At 41.9% G+C, this 27,321-nt stretch overlaps 1 protein-coding gene across 1 annotated transcript in view; it reads left to right on the top strand.

The window, feature by feature from the left end:
* STK36 (serine/threonine kinase 36) overlaps positions 1 to 27,321 on the top strand; it is a 707,870-nt gene that overhangs the window by 556,066 nt on the left and 124,483 nt on the right. The window contains exons 17-18 of the mRNA XM_053694813.1: positions 13,913 to 14,007; positions 14,138 to 14,201. Of these exons, the coding sequence (XP_053550788.1) occupies positions 13,913 to 14,007; positions 14,138 to 14,201 (159 nt within the window). The remainder of the gene's footprint in view (positions 1 to 13,912; positions 14,008 to 14,137; positions 14,202 to 27,321) is intronic.

Consider the following 27,321-nt stretch of genomic DNA (forward strand, 5'->3'; position numbering starts at 1 on the left):
CTTTGACAGGCCACAATAGGATTACAGTACTTAAGATAACAAGTTTACAAGTTCATCTTATCAATTAGCAGTCTGGCTCCAGAGGTGATTAGACAATAGTTTCTAAAAGCTGAAAAAAAAAGAGTTAACTCTTTATGAAATGATACTTGTTACGGTTTTCTTGGAGCCCTTCTTAGGCGCTGGCTTGCTGGTTCAGGCATTGCTGCTGGGAAATAAGCTCTTCACAACAAAATAACTAATGCTTCTGTAACAAATAGGTTTCTTGAAGCTGAACAAAATTTAACTCTTAATGGCACACAATGAAACTGAACCAAGTGGGAGAAAGCCAGGGACAAGTCATTTCACAGGTCTGGGGACATAGTCTTAAAGGGGCATTGTTCATCAAAGTCACAATATGTCCCCAGATGGTTCTTAAAGGGCCACACACACCCAACAAAAGTCAATATGTCCTCAGGGGCACAATCTTCCAGGGGCCATAGTCATGTGGAAGGAGGCTGGCAAATAGGCTTCTCCAAAATCCAGGGAAGCAGGGCAATTTTTCATTTAAAGGGCCAGTTACAAACAGCAGTTTGTAACACCCAGCTACAGGGAGGGGAGAGCATCGACCTCCCTCCCCAGCCGGAGTGTGCCTTCCAGGGAGAGGAGACAACCGGTCTCTCTCCCCAGCCGCAGCATGTTCCACAGGAAGCGGAGAGCATCGACCTCCCTTCCCAACGGCCGCCGGAGTATCAGGAGGAGGAGGTAAGCCAATCTCCCCCTCCCCAGCTAACTCCTAACTTGGGCCCAGGGTTAACAGTGGAGATGTTGGCCCCCACTGACCCCCACGTTCCCTTTGCCACCGGGCAGGACTATGCCCCAATTCCCCCAGCAGAGGAGCTGGCATCAGGGCAGAGCGCTGCTGGCCTCTGCCCTACAGACCTTGTCCTTGTTACAGAACTGGCCTGCAAACCCCTCACCCCAGCAGAAGCGCTGGCACCAGGGCAGAGTGCCGCTGGCCTCTGCCCCCCAAGTACCATCCGCTATTTGCCCAGCTGCGCCAGGAAGGCCGAGGATGCTGCACTTTCATCCTGCAACCTGGAACTTACAGGCCAGTACTACGTATTGTGGGGGGGCTACTTTGCTGCTAGCGATTATTTGTGGGTGGGTTGCGAGACTAACTTGGGCACTGACCGGCAGAAGGTCAGGTGCCTGGTTAGTCTCCCTCCAAAAGGGGAGATATGTTACAAACTGCTGTTTGTAACTGGCCCTTTAAATGGAAAATTGCCCTGCTTCCCTGCATTTTGGAGAAGCCTATTTGCCAGCCTCCTGCCACATGACTATGGCCCCTGGAAGATTGTGCCCCTGAGGACATATTGACTTTTGTTGGGTGTGTGTGGCCCTTTAAGAACCGTCTGGGGACATATTGTGACTTTGATGAACAATGCCCCTTTAAGACTATGTCCCCAGACCTGTGAAATGACTTGTCCCTGGCTTTCTCCCACTTGGTTCAGTTTCATTGTGTGCCATTAAGAGTTAAATTTTGTTCAGCTTCAAGAAACCTATTCTAAATACAAGTCTGCTGGGATTAGCTCTAATTAGGTTTAGTGATCAACTTTCCCATTGTCTAATCAGACTAGTATTGATAAGGTGGACTGCATTGTTTTATTGTGTGTAATGTTATCTGCTGAAGTAAATGTTGTGGCCTGTCAAAGGGAGTGTCTCTCTATCTAATATCAAATGTGTGATGGGGGATTTTATGCCTCCCCCTGAGAGTGTCCTGTTTGCATGTAACCTGAATAAAAGCAGGCTGTGTGCTCCAGCACATCAGACCTATGTTGACCCTCTAACTTGAAGCTTTGACTCATGTTTGTAGGATACAGCTTATAATCACTACAGGGATTGCTATGCTCTTCATACTCCCTTAGCTACAGAAGGAAGAGGTTCACCTACTGGAGCCTGGTCATAGGTCCAGGGCGCAGAGCAGACGGCGAGATACCAGCCCAGCAGCGGTGGTTCATAGAGTCTGCATTACTTATGGTGGCTACGCAGCAGTTATAGTGTCCACGGTGCTGCTGCTCCTTTGGTGAGCGCTAGGAGCATCCTTTTCTACGGTCCAACTTCCAGCCAGCCTGGAGGCAACCGTAACATAAGCATACATTTCTTTCTTTCATGTAATTAGCAAGAGTCCATGAGCTAGTGACGTATGGGATATACATTCCTACCAGGAGGGGCAAAGTTTCCCAAACCTCAAAATGCCTATAAATACACCCCTCACCACACCCACAAATCAGTTTTACAAACTTTGCCTCCTATGGAGGTGGTGAAGTAAGTTTGTGCTAGATTCTACGTTGATATGCGCTCCGCAGCAGGTTGGAGCCTGGTTTTCCTCTCAGCGTGCAGTGAATGTCAGAGGGATGTGAGGAGAGTATTGCCTATTTGAATGCAATGATCTCCTTCTACGGGGTCTATTTCATAGGTTCTCTGTTATCGGTCGTAGAGATTCATCTCTTACCTCCCTTTTCAGATCGACGATATACTCTTATATATACCATTACCTCTGCTGATTCTCGTTTCAGTACTGGTTTGGCTATCTGCTATATGTAGATGAGTGTCCTGGGGTAAGTAAATCTTATTTTCTGTGACACTCTAAGCTATGGTTGGGCACTTTTTTATAAAGTTCTAAATATATGTATTCAAACATTTATTTGCCTTGTCTCAGGATGTTTAACGTTCCTTATTTCAGACAGTCAGTTTCATATTTGGGATAATGCATTTGAATCAATCATTTTTTCTTACCTTAAAAAATTTGACTTTTTTCCTGTGGGCTGTTAGGCTCGCGGGGGCTGAAAATGCTTCATTTTATTGCGTCATTCTTGGCGCGGACTTTTTTGGCGCAAAAAAAAATCATTCTGTTTCCGGCGTCATACGTGTCGCCGGAAGTTGCGTCATTTTTTTTGACGTTCTTTTGCGCCAAAAATGTTGGCGTTCCGGATGTGGCGTCATTTTTGGCGCCAAAAGCATTTAGGCGCCAAATAATGTGGGCGTCTTATTTGGCGCTAAAAAAATATTGGCGTCGCTTTTGTCTCCACATTATTTAAGTCTCATTTTTCATTGCTTCTGGTTGCTAGAAGCTTGTTACTTGGCATTTTTTCCCATTCCTGAAACTGTTATTTAAGGAATTTGATCAATTTTGCTTTATATGTTGTGTTTTCTCTTACATATTGCAAGATGTCTCACGTTGCATCTGAGTCAGAAGATACTTCAGGAAAATCGCTGTCTGGTGCTGTAACTACCAAAGCTAAGTGTATATGCTGTAAACTTTTGGTAGCTGTTCCTCCAGCTATTGTTTGTATTAATTGTCATGACAAACTTGTTAATGCAGATAATATTTCCTTTAGTAATGTTACATTACCTGTTGCTGTTCCATCAACATCTAATATTCAGAGTGTTCCTGATAACATAAGAGATTTTGTTTCTGAATCCATCAAGAAGGCTATGTCTGTTATTCCTCCTTCTAGTAAACATAAAAAATCTTTTAAAACTTCTCTTTATACAGATGAATTTTTAAATGAACATCATCATTCTGATTCTAATGACTCTTCTGGTTCAGAGGATTCTGTCTCAGAGGTTGATGCTGATAAATCTTCATATTTATTTAAAATGGAATTTATTCGTTCTTTACTTAAAGAAGTACTAATTGCTTTAGAAATTGAGGATTCTGGTCCTCTTGATACTAAAGCTAAACGTTTAGATAAGGTCTTTAAATCTCCTGTGGTTATTCCAGAAGTTTTTCCTGTTCCTGGTGCTATTTCTGAAGTAATTTCCAGAGAGTGGAATAATTTGGGTAATTCATTTACTCCTTCTAAACGTTTTAAGCAATTATATCCTGTGCCATCTGACAGATTAGAATTTTGGGACAAAATTCCTAAAGTTGATGGGGCTATTTCTACCCTTGCTAAACGTACTACTATTCCTACGGCAGATGGTACTTCGTTTAAGGATCCTTTAGATAGGAAAATTGAATCCTTTCTAAGAAAAGCTTATCTGTGTTCAGGTAATCTTCTTAGACCTGCTATATCATTGGCTGATGTTGCTGCAGCTTCAACTTTTTGGTTGGAAACTTTAGCGCAACAAGTAACAGATCATGATTCTCATAATATTATTATTCTTCTTCAACATGCTAATAATTTTATCTGTGATGCCATTTTTGATATTATCAGAGTTGATGTCAGGTTTATGTCTCTAGCTATTTTAGCTAGAAGAGCTTTATGGCTTAAAACTTGGAATGCTGATATGTCTTCTAAATCAACTCTACTTTCCCTTTCTTTCCAGGGTAACAAATTATTTGGTTCTCAGTTGGATTCTATTATCTCAACTGTTACTGGTGGGAAAGGAACTTTTTTACCACAGGATAAAAAATCTAAGGGTAAAAACAGGGCTAATAATCGTTTTCGTTCCTTTCGTTTCAACAAAGAACAAAAGCCTGATCCTTCTTCCTCAGGAGCAGTTTCAGTTTGGAAACCATCTCCAGTCTGGAATAAATCCAAGCCTTCTAGAAAAGCAAAGCCAGCTTCTAAGTCTACATGAAGGTGCGGCCCTCATTCCAGCTCAGCTGGTAGGGGGCAGGTTACGTTTTTTCAAAGAAATTTGGATCAATTCTGTTCACAATCTTTGGATTCAGAACATCGTTTCAGAAGGGTACAGAATTGGTTTCAAGATAAGACCTCCTGCAAAGAGATTTTTTCTTTCCCGTGTCCCAGTAAATCCAGTGAAAGCTCAAGCATTTCTGAAATGTGTTTCAGATCTAGAGTTGGCTGGAGTAATTATGCCAGTTCCAGTTCTGGAACAGGGGCTGGGGTTTTATTCGAATCTCTTCATTGTACCAAAGAAGGAGAACTCCTTCAGACCAGTTCTGGATCTAAAAATATTGAATCGTTATGTAAGGATACCAACATTCAAAATAGTAACTGTAAGGACTATCTTGCCTTTTGTTCAGCAAGGGCATTATATGTCCACAATAGATTTACAGGATGCATATCTGCATATTCCGATTCATCCAGATCACTATCAGTTCCTGAGATTCTCTTTCCTGGACAAGCATTACCAGTTTGTGGCTCTGCCGTTTGGCCTAGCTACAGCTCCAAGAATTTTTACAAAGGTTCTCGGTGCCCTTCTGTCTGTAATCAGAGAACAGGGTATTGTGGTATTTCCTTATTTGGACGATATCTTGGTACTTGCTCAGTCTTTACATTTAGCAGAATCTCATACGAATCGACTTGTGTTGTTTCTTCAAGATCATGGTTGGAGGATCAATTCACTAAAAAGTTCATTGATTCCTCAGACAAGGGTAACCTTTCTGGGTTTCCAGATAGATTCAGTGTCCATGACTCTGTCTTTGACAGACAAGAGACGTCTAAAATTGATTTCAGCTTGTCGAAACCTTCAGTCACAATCATTCCCTTCGGTAGCCTTATGCATGGAAATTCTAGGTCTTATGACTGCTGCATCGGACGCGATCCCCTTTGCTCGTTTTCACATGCGACCTCTTCAGCTCTGTATGCTGAATCAATGGTGCAGGGATTACACAAAGATATCTCAATTAATATCTTTAAAACCGATTGTACGACACTCTCTGACGTGGTGGACAGATCACCATCGTTTAATTCAGGGGGCTTCTTTTGTTCTTCCTACCTGGACTGTAATTTCAACAGATGCAAGTCTTACAGGTTGGGGAGCTGTATGGGGATCTCTGACGGCACAAGGAGTTTGGGAATCTCAGGAGGTGAGATTACCGATCAATATTTTGGAACTCCGTGCAATTTTCAGAGCCCTTCAGTTTTGGCCTCTTCTGAAGAGAGAATCGTTCATTTGTTTTCAGACAGACAATGTCACAACTGTGGCATACATCAATCATCAAGGAGGGACTCACAGTCCTCTGGCTATGAAAGAAGTATCTCGAATTCTGGTTTGGGCGGAATCCAGCTCCTGTCTAATCTCTGCGGTTCATATCCCAGGTATAGACAATTGGGAAGCGGATTATCTCAGTCGCCAAACGTTGCATCCGGGCGAATGGTCTCTTCACCCAGAGGTATTTCTTCAGATTGTTCAAATGTGGGAACTTCCAGAAATAGATCTGATGGCGTCTCATCTAAACAAGAAACTTCCCAGGTATCTGTCCAGATCCCGGGATCCTCAGGCGGAGGCAGTGGATGCATTATCTCTTCCTTGGAAGTATCATCCTGCCTATATCTTTCCGTCTCTAGTTCTTCTTCCAAGAGTAATCTCCAAGATTCTGAAGGAATGCTCGTTTGTTCTGCTGGTAGCTCCGGCATGGCCTCACAGGTTTTGGTATGCGGATCTTGTCCGGATGGCCTCTTGCCAACCGTGGACTCTTCCGTTAAGACCAGACCTTCTGTCACAAGGTCCTTTTTTCCATCAGGATCTCAAATCCTTAAATTTAAAGGTATGGAGATTGAACGCTTGATTCTTGGTCAAAGAGGTTTCTCTGACTCTGTGATTAATACTATGTTACAGGCTCGCAAATCTGTATCTAGAGAGATATATTATAGAGTCTGGAAGACATATTTCTTGGTGTCTTTCTCATAATTTTTTTTGGCATTCTTTTAGAATACCGAGAATTTTACAGTTTCTTCAGGATGGTTTAGATAAGGGTTTGTCCGCAAGTTCCTTGAAAGGACAAATCTCTGCTCTTTCTGTTCTTTTTCACAGAAAGATTGCCAATCTTCCTGATATTCATTGTTTTGTACAAGCTTTGGTTCGTATAAAACCTGTCATTAAGTCAATTTCTCCTCCTTGGAGTTTGAATTTGGTTCTGGGGGCTCTTCAAGCTCCTCCTTTTGAACCCATGCATTCATTGGACATTAAATTACTTTCTTGGAAAGTTTTGTTCCTTTTGGCGATCTCTTCTGCCAGAAGAGTCTCTGAATTATCTGCTCTTTCTTGTGAGTCTCCTTTTCTGATTTTTCATCAGGATAAGGCGGTGTTGCGAACTTCTTTTGAATTTTTACCTAAGGTTATGAATTCCAACAACATTAGTAGAGAAATTGTGGTTCCTTCATTATGTCCTAATCCTAAGAATTCTAAGGAGAAATCGTTGCATTCTTTGGATGTTGTTAGAGCTTTGAAATATTATGTTGAAGCTACTAAATCTTTCCGAAAGACTTCTAGTCTATTTGTTATCTTTTCCGGTTCTAGAAAAGGCCAGAAAGCTTCTGCCATTTCTTTGGCATCTTGGTTGAAATCTTTAATTCATCATGCCTATGTCGAGTCGGGTAAAATTCCGCCTCAAAGGAATACAGCTCATTCTACTAGGTCAGTTTCTACTTCCTGGGCGTTTAGGAATGAAGCTTCGGTTGATCAAATTTGCAAAGCAGCAACTTGGTCCTCTTTGCATACTTTTACTAAATTCTACCATTTTTATGTGTTTTCTTCTTCTGAAGCAGTTTTTGGTAGAAAAGTACTTCAGGCAGCGGTTTCAGTTTGAATCTTCTGCTTATGTTTTCATTAAACTTTATTTTGGGTGTGGATTATTTTCAGCAGGAATTGGCTGTCTTTATTTTATCCCTCCCTCTCTAGTGACTCTTGCGTGGAAAGATCCACATCTTGGGTAGTCATTATCCCATACGTCACTAGCTCATGGACTCTTGCTAATTACATGAAAGAAAACATAATTTATGTAAGAACTTACCTGATAAATTCATTTCTTTCATATTAGCAAGAGTCCATGAGGCCCACCCTTTTTGTGGTGGTTATGATTTTTTTGTATAAAGCACAATTATTCCAATTCCTTATTTTATATGCTTTCGCACTTTTTTCTTATCACCCCACTTCTTGGCTATTCGTTAAACTGATTTGTGGGTGTGGTGAGGGGTGTATTTATAGGCATTTTGAGGTTTGGGAAACTTTGCCCCTCCTGGTAGGAATGTATATCCCATACGTCACTAGCTCATGGACTCTTGCTAATATGAAATAAATGAATTTATCAGGTAAGTTCTTACATAAATTATGTTTTCATGTAATTAGCAAGAGTCCATGAGCTAGTGACGTATGGGATATACATTCCTACCAGGAGGGGCAAAGTTTCCCAAACCTCAAAATGCCTATAAATACACCCCTCACCACACCCACAAATCAGTTTTACAAACTTTGCCTCCTATGGAGGTTGTGAAGTAAGTTTGTGCTAGATTCTACGTTGATATGCGCTCCGCAGCAGGTTGGAGCCCGGTTTTCCTCTCAGCGTGCAGTGAATGTCAGAGGGTTGTGAGGAGAGTATTGCCTATTTGAATTCAATGATCTCCTTCTACGGGGTCTATTTCATAGGTTCTCTGTTATCGGTCATAGAGATTCATCTCTTACCTCCCTTTTCAGATCGACGATATACTCTTATATATACCATTACCTCTACTGATTCTCGTTTCAGTACTGGTTTGGCTTTCTACTACATGTAGATGAGTGTCCTGGGGTAAGTAAGTCTTATTTTCTGTGACACTCTAAGCTATGGTTGGGCACTTTTATATAAAGTTCTAAATATATGTATTCAAACATTTATTTGCCTTGACTCAGGATGTTCAACGTTCCTTATTTCAGACAGTCAGTTTCATATTTGGGATAATGCATATGAATAAATCAATTTTTTTCTTACCTTAAAATTTGACTTTTTCCCTGTGGGCTGTTAGGCTCGCGGGGGCTCAAAATGCTTCATTTTATTGCGTCATTCTTGGCGCGGACTTTTTTGGCGCAAATTTTTTTTTTCTATTTCCGGCGTCATACGTGTCGCCGGAAGTTGCGTCATTTTTTTACGTTCTTTTGCGCCAAAGGTGTCGGCGTTCCGGATGTGGCGTCATTTTTGGCGCCAAAAGCATTTAGGCGCCAAATAATGTGGGCGTCATTTTTGGCGCTAAAAAAATATGGGCGTCACTATTGTCCCCACATTATTTAAGTCTCATTATTTATTGCTTCTGGTTGCTAGAAGCTTGTTCACTGGCATTTTTTCCCATTCCTGAAACTGTCATTTAAGGAATTTGATCAATTTTGCTTTATATGTTGTTTTTTCTATTACATATTGCAAGATGTCCCACGTTGAAACTGAGTCAGAAGATACTTCTGGAAAATCGCTGCCTGGTGCTGGAGCTACCAAAGCTAAGTGTATCTGCTGTAAATTTATGGTATCTGTTCCTCCAGCTGTTGTTTGTACTGTTTGTCATGACAAACTTGTTAATGCAGATAATATTTCCTTTAGTACTGTTACATTAGCTGTGTCTGTTCCGTCAACATCTAATACTCAAAGTGTTCCTGATAACATAAGAGATTTTGTTTCTAAATCCATTAAGAAGGCTATGTCTGTTATTCCTCCTTCTAGTAAACGTAAAAAGTCTTTTAAAACTTCTCATTTTTCAGATGAATTTTTAAATGAACATCATCATTCTGATTCTGATAATGGTTCTTCTGGTTCAGAGGATTCTGTCTCAGAGGTTGATGCTGATAAATCTTCATATTTATTTAAAATGGAATTTATTCGTTCTTTACTTAAAGAAGTCCTAATTGCATTAGAAATTGAGGATTCTGGTCCTCTTGATACTAAATCTAAACGTTTAGATAAGGTTTTTAAATCTCCTGTAGTTATTCCAGAAGTTTTTCCTGTCCCTGGTGCTATTTCTGAAGTAATTTCCAGGGAATGGGATAATTTGGGTAATTCATTTACTCCTTCTAAACGTTTTAAACAATTATATCCTGTGCCATCTGACAGATTAGAGTTTTGGGACAAAATCCCTAAGGTTGATGGGGCTGTCTCTACTCTTGCTAAGCGTACTACTATTCCTACGGCAGATGGTACTTCCTTTAAGGATCCTTTAGATAGGAAAATTGAATCCTTTCTAAGAAAAGCTTACTTGTGTTCAGGTAATCTTCTTAGACCTGCTATATCTTTAGCGGATGTTGCTGCAGCTTCAACTTTTTGGTTAGAAGCTTTAGCGCAACAAGTAACAGATCATAATTCTCATAGCATTATTATTCTTCTTCAACATGCTAATAATTTTATTTGTGATGCCATCTTTGATATCATTAGAGTTGATGTCAGGTATATGTCTCTAGCTATTTTAGCTAGAAGAGCTTTATGGCTTAAAACTTGGAATGCTGATATGTCTTCTAAGTCTACTCTGCTTTCCCTTTCTTTCCAGGGTAATAAATTGTTTGGTTCTCAGTTGGATTCTATTATCTCAACTGTTACTGGTGGGAAAGGAACTTTTTTACCACAGGATAAAAAATCTAAGGGTAAAAACAGGGCTAATAATCGTTTTCGTTCCTTTCGTTTCAACAAAGAACAAAAGCCTGATCCTTCTTCCTCAGGAGCAGTTTCAGTTTGGAAACCATCTCCAGTCTGGAATAAATCCAAGCCTTCTAGAAAAGCAAAGCCAGCTTCTAAGTCTACATGAAGGTGCGGCCCTCATTCCAGCTCAGCTGGTAGGGGGCAGGTTACGTTTTTGCAAAGAAATTTGGATCAATTCTGTTCACAATCTTTGGATTCAGAACATCGTTTCAGAAGGGTACAGAATTGGTTTCAAGATAAGACCTCCTGCAAAGAGATTTTTTCTTTCCCGTGTCCCAGTAAACCCAGCGAAGGCTCAAGCATTTCTGAAATGTGTTTCAGATCTAGAGTTGGCTGGAGTAATTATGCCAGTTCCAGTTCTGGAACAGGGACTGGGGTTTTATTCAAATCTCTTCATTGTACCAAAGAAGGAGAATTCCTTCAGACCAGTTCTGGATCTAAAAATATTGAATCGTTATGTAAGGATACCAACATTCAAAATGGTAACTATAAGGACTATCCTGCCTTTTGTTCAGCAAGGGCATTATATGTCTACAATAGATTTACAGGACGCATATCTGCATATTCCGATTCATCCAGATCACTATCAGTTTCTGAGATTCTCTTTCCTAGACAAGCATTTCCAGTTTGTGGCTCTGCCGTTTGGCCTAGCTACAGCTCCAAGAATTTTTACAAAGGTTCTCGGTGCCCTTCTGTCTGTAATCAGAGAACAGGGTATTGTGGTATTTCCTTATTTGGACGATATCTTGGTACTTGCTCAGTCTTCACATTTAGCAGAATCTCATACGAATCGACTTGTGTTGTTTCTTCAACATCATGGTTGGAGGATCAATTTACCAAAAAGTTAATTGATTCCTCAGACACAGGTAACCTTTTTAGGTTTCCAGATAGATTCAGTGTCCATGACTCTATCTTTGACAGACAAGAGACGTCTAAAATTGATATCAGCTTGTCGAAACCTTCAGTCACAATCATTCCCTTCGGTAGCCTTATGCATGGAAATTCTAGGTCTTATGACTGCTGCATCGGACGCGATCCCCTTTGCTCGTTTTCACATGCGACCTCTTCAGCTCTGTATGCTGAACCAGTGGTGCAGGGATTACACAAAGATATCTCAATTAATATCTTTAAAACCGATTGTACGACACTCTCTGACGTGGTGGACGGATCACTATCGTTTAGTTCAGGGGGCTTCTTTTGTTCTTCCGACCTGGACTGTAATTTCAACAGATGCAAGTCTTACAGGTTGGGGAGCTGTGTGGGGGTCTCTGATAGCACAAGGGGTTTGGGAATCTCAGGAGGTGAGATTACCGATCAATATTTTGGAACTCCGTTCAATTTTCAGAGCCCTTCAGTTTTGGCCTCTTCTAAAGAGAGAATCGTTTATTTGTTTTCAGACAGACAATGTCACAACTGTGGCATACATCAATCATCAAGGAGGGACTCACAGTCCTCTGGCTATGAAAGAAGTATCTTGAATTCTGGTATGGGCGGAATCCAGCTCCTGTCTAGTTTCTGCGGTTCATATCCCAGGTATAGACAATTGGGAAGCGGATTATCTCAGTCGCCAAACGTTACATCTGGGCGAATGGTCTCTTCACCCAGAGGTATTTCTTCAGATTGTTCAAAGGTGGGGACTTCCAGAAATAGATCTGATGGCCTCTCATCTAAACAAGAAACTTCCCAGGTATCTGTCCAGATCCAGGGATCCTCAAGCGGAAGCAGTGGATGCATTGTCACTTCCTTGGAAGTATCATCCTGCCTTTATCTTTCCGCCTCTAGTTCTTCTTCCAAGAGTAATCTCCAAGATTCTGAAGGAATGCTCGTTTGTTCTGCTGGTAGCTCCAGCATGGCCTCACAGGTTTTGGTATGCGGATCTTGTCCGGATGGCCTCTTGCCAACCGTGGACTCTTCCGTTAAAGCCAGACCTTCTGTCGCAAGGTCCTTTTTTCCATCAGGATCTCAAATCCTTAAATTTAAAGGTATGGAGATTGAACGCTTGATTCTTAGTCAAAGAGGTTTCTCTGACTCTGTGATTAATACTATGTTACAGGCTCGTAAATCTGTATCTAGGGAGATATATTATAGAGTCTGGAAGACTTATATTTCTTGGTGTCTTTCTCATCATTTTTCCTGGCATTCTTTTAGAATTCCGAGAATATTACAGTTTCTTCAGGATGGTTTGGATAAAGGTTTGTCTGCAAGTTCCTTGAAAGGACAAATCTCTGCTCTTTCTGTTCTTTTTCACAGAAAGATTGCTAATCTTCCTGATATTCATTGTTTTGTACAAGCTTTGGTTCGTATAAAACCTGTCATTAAGTCAATTTCTCCTCCTTGGAGTTTGAATTTGGTTCTGGGGGCTCTTCAAGCTCCTCCGTTTGAACCTATGCATTCATTGGACATTAAATTACTTTCTTGGAAAGTTTTGTTCCTTTTGGCCATCTCTTCTGCCAGAAGAGTTTCAGAATGATCTGCTCTTTCTTGTGAGTCTCCTTTTCTGATTTTTCACCAGGATAAGGCGGTGTTGCGAACTTCTTTTAAATTTTTACCTAAGGTTGTGAATTCCAACAACATTAGTAGAGAAATTGTGGTTCCTTCATTATGTCCTAATCCTAAGAATTCTAAGGAGAAATCATTGCATTCTTTGGATGTAGTTAGAGCTTTGAAATATTATGTTGAAGCTACTAAGAATTTCCGAAAGACTTCTAGTCTATTTGTTATCTTTTCCGGTTCTAGGAAAGGTCAGAAGGCCTCTGCCATTTCTTTGGCATCTTGGTTGAAATCTTTAATTCATCATGCTTATGTCGAGTCGGGTAGACCTCAGCCTCAAAGGATTACAGCTCATTCCACTAGGTCAGTTTCTACTTCCTGGGCGTTTAGGAATGAAGCTTCCGTTGATCAGATTTGCAAAGCAGCAACTTGGTCTTCTTTGCATACTTTTACTAAATTCTACCATTTTGATGTGTTTTCTTCTTCTGAAGCTGTCTTTGGTAGAAAAGTACTTCAGGCAGCTGTTTCAGTTTGAATCTTCTGCTTATATTTTCAGTTTTTTTCTTTATAAGATTTAAACTTTATTTTTGGGTGTGGATTTTTTTTCAGCGGAATTGTCTGTCTTTATTTTATCCCTCCCTCTCTAGTGACTCTTGCTTTGAAGATCCACATCTTGGGTAGTCATTATCCCATACGTCACTAGCTCATGGACTCTTGCTAATTACATGAAAGAAAACATAATTTATGTAAGAACTTACCTGATAAATTAATTTCTTTCATATTAGCAAGAGTCCATGAGGCCCACCCTTTTTTTGTGGTGGTTATGATTTTTTTGTATAAAGCACAATTCTTCCAATTCCTTATATTTATGCTTCGCACTTTTTTCTTATCACCCCACTTCTTGGCTATTCGTTAAACTGAATTGTGGGTGTGGTGAGGGGTGTATTTATAGGCATTTTGAGGTTTGGGAAACTTTGCCCCTCCTGGTAGGAATGTATATCCCATACGTCACTAGCTCATGGACTCTTGCTAATATGAAAGAAATGAATTTATCAGGTAAGTTCTTACATAAATTATGTTTTTGTATTTGTATTCCAGGTCGCTCAGTGGAGCAGGGCTCAGATTCACATGGCAGAAGTGAGTCTGTTTCTTATGTCTCTCATAGTCTGGCGACTGCAGTCTCTCCCAGAGCCGTGAGTATCAGATGGAACCATTTACCTACCAGACTTTTGTTTACCCTGTTTCTTGCTTTTTTTATTTATTCAATATTTTTGTTTCCATTTTTTCTAATACATTTTAATAGTAGCCTCTTTCTGCTTACAGGATGTCACATGTTGTCATAGCTCTTCATCATCTGATGACTATTTGTGATGTTCCATCTCTTGCTGTAAGTATGAAGGACTCATTCACAATACCTCTCTTTACCCAGTCTCTTATATCACCTACTCCATGACTTCTGCTTGACTTTCCCACCATGACTTCTGCTTGACTCTCCCCAAGCCCAGTAGAGCACAGACAGCCCCTGAGGGACACACTGTGTTTCCCCTGCAGCTAGGCACTATATGCGTGCCATCTGGGTATAAAGGGTGCCCATTTCATTTCAAGGGTAGGATTTGGGTTCATCTGACAAGCCATTGCTCCTATGATGAAATAGAGAACTTGCAAATAAGTCACAATACTCAGTTACCAGCTCACAATGTACACTGGAGTCACTTCTCCCTGCACTATACAGAAAGGCAGGTTATGAGCTATCAGGTGTTAATTCCCTGGATTAGTTTGTATTGTACAGTAGTATAAAGTATTACAGTAGTATTCAGCTGCTACTGCTGCAGTCTGCACTGGTACAAACAAGCATAATGTAGGGTACACATTCAAGCATAATGTAGGGTACATACACAAGCATAATGTAGGGTACATACACAAGCATAATGTAGGGTACACACAAGCATAATGTAGGGTACACACACAAGCATAATGTAGGGTACATACACAAGCATAATGTAGGGTACACACACAAGCATAATGTAGGGTACACACACAAGCATAATGTAGGGTACACACACAAGCATAATGTAGGGTACACACACAAGCATAATGTAGGGTACACACACAAGCATAATGTAGGGTACACACACAAGCATAATGTAGGGTACACACAGGATCAGTATGTAATGTACACACACAAGCATAATGTAGGGTACACACACAAGCATAATGTAGGGTACACACACAATGTAGGGTACACACACAAGCATAATGTAGGGTACACACACAAGCATAATGTAGGGTACACACACAAACATAATGTAGGGTACACACAGGATCAGTATGTAATGTACACACACAAGCATAATGTAGGGTACACACACAAGCATAATGTAGGGTACACACACAAGCATAATGTAGGGTACACACACAAGCATAATGTAGGGTACACACACAAGCATAATGTAGGGTACACACACAAGCATAATGTAGGGTACACACACAAGCATATTGTAGGGTACACACACAAGCATATTGTAGGGTACACACACAAACATAATGTAGGGTACATACACAAGCATAATGCAGGGTACACACACAAGCATAATGCAGGGTACACACACAAGCATAATGCAGGGTACACACACAAGCATAATGCAGGGTACACACACAAGCATAATGCAGGGTACACACACAAGCATAATGCAGGGTACACACACAAGCATAATGCAGGGTACACACACAAGCATAATGTAGGGTCCACACACAAGCATAATGTAGGGTCCACACACAAGCATAATGTAGGGTCCACACACAAGCATAATGTAGGGTACACACACAAGCATAATGTAGGGTACACACACAAGCATAATGTAGGGTACAGGGTACACACACAAGCATAATGCAGGGTACACACACAAGCATAATGTAGGTGTGACAGACCTCTCTGTCAGTACTTGAAGGGTTAACTCTGTTCAGTTTTGAGAAACTATTTTCTGAGACAGGTTTCCTAGCATCAGCTATTGTGTACTGTAATTAAGTTTTAGTGATAAGCATTCACATTGTTTAATCACCTCCAGAGTCAGACTGCTAGGTGATAAGAAGGACTCCATTGTTTTCTTGTGTTTAAATTGTTTATCTGCTTAAGTAATGTAATTCTATTGTATCATGAAAAAGGGCGTCTTCCCTCTATCTAATGTACAATACTGCCAACCCCCCATCTGGTCTCAAACCTGCATAAATACTGGGCATATAGCCCTCAATAAAGTGCATTCTGTTTTTACCTTCAATGTGGAGCCTGGACTCATGTTTGAGGGGGGAATTAGCTGGGGTGTGTGTTGCTGATCCCATATTCAGGACATCTTTCATCTGGTATTAACCCTTGATATCTGGTGATACCATAACAATTGATGGCAAGCGACGGGATGATCCTCAACGCCCAGAAGAGCAACTACACAAGCCAGTAACCTCAGGAAGAGGGGGATTATTACAATACTGACCAAGATGGAAGGAGTACCAGGGACTGAAGGAACCAATGTGCCCAGCATATCAGACAAAACCCCCGAAGAACCAAGCTTTGATCGGGCGGTTAAAATAAGACTGGCACATTATGGCCCCAACCCATCTGCCGAAATTATCGACCGGGTCATAGCAGCTGTGGAGGCCAACCTACTTCGCCAAAGCGGCGCTGCAGCAGCCCAAGTCACAGCAACCCCAGTGGAAAAGAGAAAAGTAAATTTTGCAGCTTTTAAAAACTTCCTGGAAACAGAAGGAGAGATTGATGGGTACCTTGCGGATTTTGAGAGGCAATGTGCACTACACAAGGTACCCGCAGAGGACTGGGTCATGATATTATCTGGAAAATTATCCGGCCGGGCCAGCTAGGCTTTTCGGGCCATTCCAGATGAGGAAGTCGGGGATTATAATGCTGTAAAAGAGGCTCTGCTCTCCAGGTATGCGGTTACACCAGAGGCATACAGGAGGCGGTTCAGAGACACTGTTAAACTAGCTGGAGATTCCTACGTCGAGTGGGCATGTAAGGTGCACCGCACAGCAGCTCACTGGATAGCGGGGTGCCATGCCGTATCTGGGGAAGAGGTGCTGCAGCTATTCCTGTTGGAACATTGCTTCGACAAGTTACCCGCAGGAGTTCGAGAGTGGTTTCGGGACGTAAACCCTCCACCCTGCATGAAGCTGCTCGCTTGGCAGATGAGTATACGGATACCCGCAAACTGGACACTGCTACCACTAAGCCCCCTGCCAGAGTGGAGTACCGACCCACAGTCACCACAGCAGCTACCAGTTACCAACCCCCCGGCACACCGCTCTACCACACGGCCTCCAGCCACGAACTATCCTCAGAGAGCCCGGTTCAACTCACGGGACTACTCACAACCTATTCGGTGCTTTGGATGTAAGCAACTAGGGCACAAAAGACCAGAGTGTACCCTAAACGCAGCAAACCAAGCACAGTACTGGAGAAGACCCGCCGGCGGAATCCCACGTAACCCTCAGCCTGCGGCCCACTGCGTAGAGGTGGAAGAATGCTGGGGCATCCTACATAAAGCAGACGCCGTGCAAGCTGCCCCCCGCAATAACCGGCAACTGGTTAAAGTGCATGGGAAGGAGGTCAGTGGTCTATGGGATACTGGTGCTACCATGACCTTGCTCCAAAAGAACTTGGTGTCTGAGAACCAGCACACCAGAGACACTGTGGCTGTGAGGGTAGCAGGGGGTGCTGTGTTCCGCCTACCTGTTGCCCGGGTACATTTGGATTGGGGAGTGGGCTCTAGACATGTGAATGTGGTGGTCATGAAGGACTTACCAGCTGATGTTCTCCTTGGAAATGACTTGGCCCCCCTTGTTTCTGCCTACGCTCCCATGGGTCCCGCCGATGTTAACCCTGTGACTACCCGTGCCCAGATCCGTGCCACAGAGACTGACCCACCTGCTGCTGAGCCCCAGGACTCTGAGCTCAGTAAATCTCTATTCGCCATTGATACGTGGAAGTCCCGTTACAATGCGCTGATGAAGGAGAAGAGTCCAGTAGAGGATGAAATGGTCACGTTCAACAATCACGTAACAGTGCTAGCGGGAGAGAAGAGGAGCGCAGAGGAAAAAGCGCGTTTAGAATGGGAATCTCTGCTAGACAAGCTGCACCGACAGACTGCAGAAAACACCAGCTTGAGAGTGGAACATGAAACATTAAAGACAAACTTAGCGACACTGGAGGAGAAGCTGATGCTGGCTCATAGTGAGGTGCAGCAACTCAAGGGCACCCTATGTCAGTATGAAAGGATTGTGGATACCTATAAAGAGCAGGTACCAAAAACTCGTAAAGAAGCCGATGAGATTTTGAAGGACTGTTTAGCCCTGGTCTGGGCACTGAAGAAGTTGAACCCTTATTTATATGGGCAGGAATTCTCTCTCATAACGGGAATGGAGATGGATTGTCCCGGCAAACTGACATGGCTACCCCCTCCTAGTCCGGTCATCCACAAGTTGACCCGCCAAAGGATCAAGCCGGGTCTGCCGGAGTGTCCCACCAGGAGGGAGCCGTGTGACAGACCTCTCTGTCAGTACTTGAAGGGTTAACTCTGTTCAGTTTTGAGAAACTATTTTCTGAGACAGGTTTCCTAGCATCAGCTATTGTGTACTGTAATTAAGTTTTAGTGATAAGCATTCACATTGTTTAATCACCTCCAGAGTCAGACTGCTAGTGTAACGATTTAGTAGAGAGTGAGGATGGATCACAACTGCAGAGTATGCAAAATAAATGATTTGTATCACTTTTGGCAAATGGACTATTGAACAGCATAGACCAAGCTGCTTTCAGTGAAGTTGTTATTCTCAAGTAATTGAATTGCAGATCAGAAACTTGTCTGGCATCGAATGATGTAAAACATATATGCTGTTGAACGTCACAGCATTAGTATAGACATAAACAAAGTCTGCATCAGAAGAAATATAAAAAATAAATCAATTTCTTAGTAACAATCTTTAGAGTTCAGCTATCTCCCAGTACGATAAATCTTGATAAAGAAAAGCAGAGTTCCAGAAAGCAGGTAGTGTTGCTATTAGTGCTGGAGTAAGATATAACAGTTCAGTGTGAAGTGTAACTCTCAGTTTTAGACACTATTAGTTAGTTTGTCACAGAACGGTATACACATGTGCTGATAGTCTTGCGGTCAGTAGAGTAGCAGGGAAAAGCAAAGTTCAATGTTTATTTGTACAGCACAGCTTAAAGAAACTACAGCGCTTACCCCCAGTCACCGGATGGTGTGTGATAGAAGCAGAATTAGTTCTGAGATGTCCTTGCACTTAATCCGTGGGAGGTTGTTTGTAGAAGAGTTGCGCTGTGTTGCAGTGGAAGAGAGATTGAAGTCCGGTGTGTGAGAAACACTTCAGTGGCTCAGATGAGATAGAAACTCAGAGGGAGACGGCAGCAAACACACTGCAGTATGGTTTAAGTCTCTGTTGTAGCGTGCACGCTGAAAAAGAAAAACTTGCCTCTGTAAAACTTTCTGTAGGCAAAATGAGCATATGAAGCGGCAGTACAAAATAAGTAATCCCAAGGTAGTAGCTGATTCTGTAATTGGGAGAAAAAGCAGACTGGTTTATTGTCAGAAAAAACACACAGCAAGTGGAAAACAGACACGCTTCAGAGTTAGTCTAGAAACTTAATAATTAAGCACCTGTCTGCAGTCAGCTGATGCCTTAAGTACAGGTAAGGCTGAAGTCAGGTGAATGGAAATGGCATAGGTAAAACATGGAGCGTAATCCTTACATAAGGTGAATGGGAAAGGCATAGGTAAAACCTGAAGCGGAATCCTTACATACGCCCCCCTTCAAGCAAGCCGATCCTCGGCTTGATGTTTAGGTCTAAGGGGATAACGTCTGTGGAAACGAGAGATGAGTCTAGGTGCATCTATATTGGTATAAGGCTCCCAAGTGTCATCATCAGGTGAGTAGCCTTTCCATCTGACCAGATATTGTAAAACACCTTTATGCCGTCTGGAATCCAGGAGGTCTTGAATTTCATAAGTGTCCGAATCTAGGGGTACAGGTACAGGTGGTAAAATGGTTTTCACTGAAGGATCATCTGAAGCTGGTTTAAGAAGGGACACATGGAAAGTAGGATGGATGGGTATAGAACTAGGAAGGTCCAGAGTAACTGCATTTGGGTTAACGACGTGAGTGATAGTGAATGGTCCGATATATAATCCTGCTAGTTTTTTACTGGGAACAGGGATTTTGATGTTTTTTGTCGAAAGCCAAACTTTATCGCCTATGGCATAAGATGGTGATGGTCGTCTGCGTAAGTCGTAGTATTTCTTCTGTGAGGTCTGAGCCTGTAGAATATTTGTTTTTAGGAAGTGGAAGTTTTCAGTGAGCTTCTGTAGTAGATCATCTACAGAAGGAGAATTTGGGTTATCCGTTTGTTCCAGGGAGAAATGAGGATGAAAAGCATAGTTTGCAAAGAAGGGTGAAACTTTGGTGGATGAATTAACCGAGTTATTGTAGGCAAATTCGGCCAGATATAGGTATTGTGACCATTCATTTTGCTGATAAGAGCAATAACAGCGTAGATACTGCTCTAGCCATTGATTTAATTTCTCTGTTTGGCCATTTGTTTGTGGATGGAAGGCAGTACTTAGGCGATGATCAATTTTCAGTTGAGCAGAAAGACTTTTCCAGAACTTCGAGGTAAACTGAGTACCCCTATCAGTTGTTATGATGGAAGGAATTCCGTGGTATCTGACAATCGAATTTAAGAAGAGTTGTGCTGTCTCACTAGAAGTGGGAAGTTTGTTAAAAGGGATAAAATGAGCCATTTTGGTCAGGATGTCTGTGACAACTAGAATGGTGTTGAAACCTGAACTCACAGGTAATTCAATTATGAAGTCCATGCCGAGATGTAACCAAGGTCTATCAGGTATTTGAATTGGAAGAAGATGTCCATATGGCTTGGCCCTTTCCTTTTTGGAAGTAATGCAGATGGAGCAGTTTGAGATATAGTTTTTAACAGATGTTTCCAAATTTGGCCACCAGTAGGATCTGCTGAGAAGTTCCTTTGTTTTCGTAATACCTGGATGTCCAAGGAGAGGTGGATCATGATGTTGTTTAATTAGAGCAGGTCTAAGAATCTCGGGGACATACAAGAGAGTCCCATGATAGTAGAGGTTGTTTCTACGAGATAGTCGGAGTTGAGGTAACTGAGGATCTGACCGTAAAGTAGTTTGAAGTTGCGTCTTGAAGCTGGACAGTAGACCCAAAAATCTATCGGGGGGAATGATAGAAGTAGATTCCTGAGTGTTTGGAGGTCTAGGGTCTTTCCTAGAAAGTGCGTCCGCCTTTCCATTTTTAGAACCGGGCCTGTAGATGATTTGATAGTTAAACCTGCTGAAGTATAGGCTCCATCTTACCTGTCGACTAGAGAGAGTTTTATTCCTCGGTAGGAACTCGAGATTACGGTGATCCGTGTAGATGATTATTGGTAAGACGGTGCCCTCCAGGAGATGCCTCCAATGTTCAAAGGCACGTTTAATCGCCAGGAGTTCCTTTTCTCCAACAGCATAGTTCATCTCAGGTGCAGAAAGAATTTTGGAATAGAAAGCTACTGGATGTAATGGTTGGGATATACTGCGTCTTTGCGAGAGGACAGCTCCAAGGGCATAATCGGAAGAATCAACCTCCAAAATGAATTGGAGAGAAGGGTCAGGAAATTGAAGTATTGGAGCAGAGCAGAAGGAGTTTTTTAATGAGTTGAAAACTTCAGTTGCCTTGGAGTTCCAGGTGAAAGGTGTACTGGAACTGGTGAGTACAGTGAGAGGTTTAGCAATTTGAGAGAAATTTTTAATAAACTTTCTATAATAGTTGCTAAACCCGAGGAAACGTTGTAGTTCCTTCCTATTTTTTGGTTGTGGCCAGTTTTTTACTGAATCGACTTTGTTAGCCTGCATTTGGATACCTTTTGGGCCAATGGAGTACCCCAAAAAATCTATTTCTTTGGTGTGGAATACACACTTTTCGAGCTTTGCATATAGCCTATGAACTTGGAGCCTGGAAAGTATCCAACTAACATGTTTAACATGTTCTTCAAGCGTGTTTGAGTACACTAGAATGTCGTCCAGGTATACGACCACACAAGTATCAAGAAGATCGTGAAATATATCGTTAATAAAATACTGGAATGTGGCCGGGGCGTTGGTTAAGCCGAACGGCATTACCAGGTACTCAAACAGGCCGTATCTTGTCCTAAAAGCGGTCAACCACTCATCCCCTTCTCTTATGCGGACAAGGTTATAAGCCCCTCTTAGATCTAATTTGGTGAAGATTTTGGCATGTTGGAGGCGTTCAATGAGTTTGGGGATGAGTGGTAGGGGATACCTGTTTTTTATCGTGATTTTATTGAGTTCCCTGAAGTCAATGATTGGTCGAAGGGAGTTATCTTTGTTTCTTACAAAGAAGAACCCGGCTGCTGCTGGAGAGACTGAAGGACGTATAAAACCTTTTTTTAAGTTTTCATCTAAATACGTCTTTAAATGATCAAGCTCGGGTTGGCAAAGAGGGTAGAGATGACCGTAGGGAGGAGTGGTACCAGGTTTTAGTTCGATCGGACAGTCATACGACCGATGAGGAGGTAGAGTATCAGCTTCCTTCTTACTGAATACATCTGCAAACTTCTCATATACTTTAGGTATGTGTGGAGTTTCTGTCAAATGGAAGAGGACAGAATGATTTAGACAGGTTTGCTGACAATATTGTGAATCAAGTTTTACTTCCAAAGAGCTCCAATTGATCACAGGTTCGTGTAAACGAAGCCATTACAACCCTAGTACAATGGGGAATAGAGGAGAGGTAATAACATCAAAAGTGATGTATTCCTGATGTGAACCTAGGGTGGATACCAGAATGGGAATTGTATGCTGAGTAATAGGACCAGAAGAAATTTCAGACCCATCTACAACCCGTATAGAGACAGGAGACAATTTAGTGATGAGAGGAATTTTATTTTTTTCAACAATAGCTTTATTGTAAAGAGAGGGTTAAAGTACAGTGAATTGGTTTATCATGTTCAATCATTGAAGTCAAATGTAAAAGAGACTTACTATTTTTATTTTTACGTAGGGAGGGGCATTCACGGATAGGATGATTTGGACTTCCACAATACATACACAGTCCTTTTGATTTTCTTCTAAACCTTTCTTCAGAGGTCAATGGACCCCTCATAAAGCCTATATCCATAGGTTCAGACACACTTGATGAAGAAGCAGTTGGAGGAGGATGGAAAGATCTCTTGTAAGAAGAATCCCCAATTTGACGCTCTGACTTCCTTTCGCGAAGCCTTCTATCTATTTGCATTGAGAGCTTCATGAGGCCGTCTAATGAGTCAGGGAGATCAGTTCGGGCTAGCTCATCTTTAACTGCTTCCGAGAGTCCTAGGCGAAATTGGTTTCTTAAGGCAATCACGTTCCATTGGGAGTCAATGGCATGTTGTTTAAACTCCGTTATATAAACTTCAACAGGACGGTTGCCTTGCTTTAGTTTCCGCATCTTGCTTTCTGCAGTCAATTGTAAATTTGAGTCTGAATAAAGTTCATCCATGACTGCTAGAAAAGACTGTAGGGATGATAGAATAGGATCGTTGGTTTCAAAGAGCGTGTCTGCCCAGATTCGGGGTTCACCCCGTAGATAGGTAATCATTGTGAGCACTTTAATCTTATCATTAGGATATGTGAGTGGCTTAAGGTCGAAAGCGAGGAGGCAGGCGTTCCTATATTGGCGATAGAGACTCCTATCACCATTGAACAAATCAGGTGCTGCAATCTGTGGTTCCACAATAGATTCAGCAGCTTTTGCTTTGGGAGGAGTTGTCTCTCTTATAATCTTAGTTAAAGTCTCATTTTCAACCTTTAGATCTCTAAGGCCTTGACTGAGTTCATCTACTCTTTTAGACAGGTTGTAAACGAATTGGGGCAATTCTGCTGGATCCATATTTTATAGGGCTTAATTATTCTGTAACGATTTAGTAGTACCAAAAACTCGTAAAGAAGCCGATGAGATTTTGAAGGACTGTTTAGCCCTGGTCTGGGCACTGAAGAAGTTGAACCCTTATTTATATGGGCAGGAATTCTCTCTCATAACGGGAATGGAGATGGATTGTCCCGGCAAACTGACATGGCTACCCCCTCCTAGTCCGGTCATCCACAAGTTGACCCGCCAAAGGATCAAGCCGGGTCTGCCGGAGTGTCCCACCAGGAGGGAGCCGTGTGACAGACCTCTCTGTCAGTACTTGAAGGGTTAACTCTGTTCAGTTTTGAGAAACTATTTTCTGAGACAGGTTTCCTAGCATCAGCTATTGTGTACTGTAATTAAGTTTTAGTGATAAGCATTCACATTGTTTAATCACCTCCAGAGTCAGACTGCTAGTGTAACGATTTAGTAGAGAGTGAGGATGGATCACAACTGCAGAGTATGCAAAATAAATGATTTGTATCACTTTTGGCAAATGGACTATTGAACAGCATAGACCAAGCTGCTTTCAGTGAAGTTGTTATTCTCAAGTAATTGAATTGCAGATCAGAAACTTGTCTGGCATCGAATGATGTAAAACATATATGCTGTTGAACGTCACAGCATTAGTATAGACATAAACAAAGTCTGCATCAGAAGAAATATAAAAAATAAATCAATTTCTTAGTAACAATCTTTAGAGTTCAGCTATCTCCCAGTACGATAAATCTTGATAAAGAAAAGCAGAGTTCCAGAAAGCAGGTAGTGTTGCTATTAGTGCTGGAGTAAGATATAACAGTTCAGTGTGAAGTGTAACTCTCAGTTTTAGACACTATTAGTTAGTTTGTCACAGAACGGTATACACATGTGCTGATAGTCTTGCGGTCAGTAGAGTAGCAGGGAAAAGCAAAGTTCAATGTTTATTTGTACAGCACAGCTTAAAGAAACTACAGCGCTTACCCCCAGTCACCGGATGGTGTGTGATAGAAGCAGAATTAGTTCTGAGATGTCCTTGCACTTAATCCGTGGGAGGTTGTTTGTAGAAGAGTTGCGCTGTGTTGCAGTGGAAGAGAGATTGAAGTCCGGTGTGTGAGAAACACTTCAGTGGCTCAGATGAGATAGAAACTCAGAGGGAGACGGCAGCAAACACACTGCAGTATGGTTTAAGTCTCTGTTGTAGCGTGCACGCTGAAAAAGAAAAACTTGCCTCTGTAAAACTTTCTGTAGGCAAAATGAGCATATGAAGCGGCAGTACAAAATAAGTAATCCCAAGGTAGTAGCTGATTCTGTAATTGGGAGAAAAAGCAGACTGGTTTGTTGTCAGAAAAAACACACAGCAAGTGGAAAACAGACACGCTTCAGAGTTAGTCTAGAAACTTAATAATTAAGCACCTGTCTGCAGTCAGCTGATGCCTTAAGTACAGGTAAGGCTGAAGTCAGGTGAATGGAAATGGCATAGGTAAAACATGGAGCGGAATCCTTACATAAGGTGAATGGGAAAGGCATAGGTAAAACCTGAAGCGGAATCCTTACAGCTAGGTCATAAGGACTCCATTGTTTTCTTGTGTTTATATTGTTTATCTGCTTAAGTAATGTAATTCTATTGTATCATGAAAATGGGCGTCTTCCCTCTATCTAATGTACAATACTGCCAACCCCCCATCTGGTTTCAAACCTGCATAAATACTGGGCATATAGCCCTCAATAAAGTGCATTCTGTTTTTACCTTCAATGTGGCGCCTGGACTCATGTTTGAGGGGGGAATTAGCTGGGGTGTGTGTTGCTGATCCCATATTCAGGACATCTTTCATCTGGTATTAACCCTTGATATCTGGTGATACCATAACAGTAGGGTACACACACAAGCATTATGTAGGGTACACACACAAGCATAATATAGGGTACACACTACACACACAAGCATAATGTAGGGTACATACACAAGCATAATGTAGGGTACACACACATGCATAATGTAGGGTACACACACAGGCATAATGTAGGGTACACACACAGGTATAATGTAGGGTACACACACAAGCATAATATAGGGTACACACTACACACACAAGCATAATATAGGGTACACACTACACACACAAGCATAATGTAGGGTACACACTACACACACAAGCATAATGTAGGGTACACACATGAGCATAATGTAGGGTACACACACAGGCATAATGTAGGGTACACACACAGGCATAATGTAGGGTACACACACAAGCATAATGTAGGGTACACACACAAGCATAATGTAGGGTACACACACAAGCATAATATAGGGTACACACTACACACACAAGCATAATATAGGGTACACACTACATACACAAGCATAATGTAGGGTACACACACAAGCATAATGTAGGGTACATACACAAGCATAATGTAGGGTACATACACAAGCATAATGTAGGGTACACACACAAGCATAATGTAGGGTAAACACACAAGCATAATGTAGGGTACACACACAAGCATAATGTAGGGTACACACACGAGCATAATGTAGGGTACACACACGAGCATAATGTAGGGTACACACACAAGCATAATGTAGGGTACACACACAAGCATAATGTAGGGTACACACAAAAGCATAATGTAGGGTACAGGGTTCACACACAAGCATAATGTAGGGTACACACAGGAGCATAATGTAGGGTACACACAAGCATAATGTAGGGTACACACACAAGCATAATGTAGGGTACACACACAAGCATATTGTAGGGTACACACACAAACATAATGTAGGGTACACACACAAGCATAATATAGGGTACACACACAAGCATAATGTAGGGTACACACACAAGCATAATGTAGGGTACACACACAAACATAATGTAGGGTACACACACAAACATAATGTAGGGTACACACGGGAGCATAATGTAGGGTACATACACGAGCATAATGTAGGGTACACACACAAGCATAATGTAGGGTACACACACAAGCATAATGTAGGGTACACACACAAGCATAATGTAGGGTACACACACGAGCAGTATGTAGGGTACACACAGGAGCAGTATGTAGGGTACACACAGGAGCAGTATGTACGGTACACACAGGAGAGCAGTATGTAAGGTACACACAGGAGAGCAGTATGTAAGGTACACACAGGAGAGCAGTATGTAAGGTACACACAGGAGAGCAGTATGTAAGGTACACACAGGAGAGCAGTATGTAAGGTACACACAGGAGAGCAGTATGTAAGGTACACACAGGAGAGCAGTATGTAAGGTACACACAGGAGAGCAGTATGTAAGGTACACACAGGATCAGTATGTAAGGTACACACAGGAACAGTATGTAAGGTACACACAGGAGCAGTATGTAAGGTACACACAGGAGCAGTATGTAAGGTACACACACAGGAGCAGTATGTAAGGTACACACACAGGAGCAGTATGTAAGGTACACACACAGGAGCAGTATGTAAGGTACACGCTGTAGCAGTATAAAGGGGTACACGCAGGAGCAGTGTAAAG

The sequence above is a fragment of the Bombina bombina genome, chromosome 11 (assembly GCF_027579735.1).
Source record: "Bombina bombina isolate aBomBom1 chromosome 11, aBomBom1.pri, whole genome shotgun sequence".
Taxonomy (NCBI): Eukaryota; Metazoa; Chordata; class Amphibia; order Anura; family Bombinatoridae; genus Bombina; species Bombina bombina.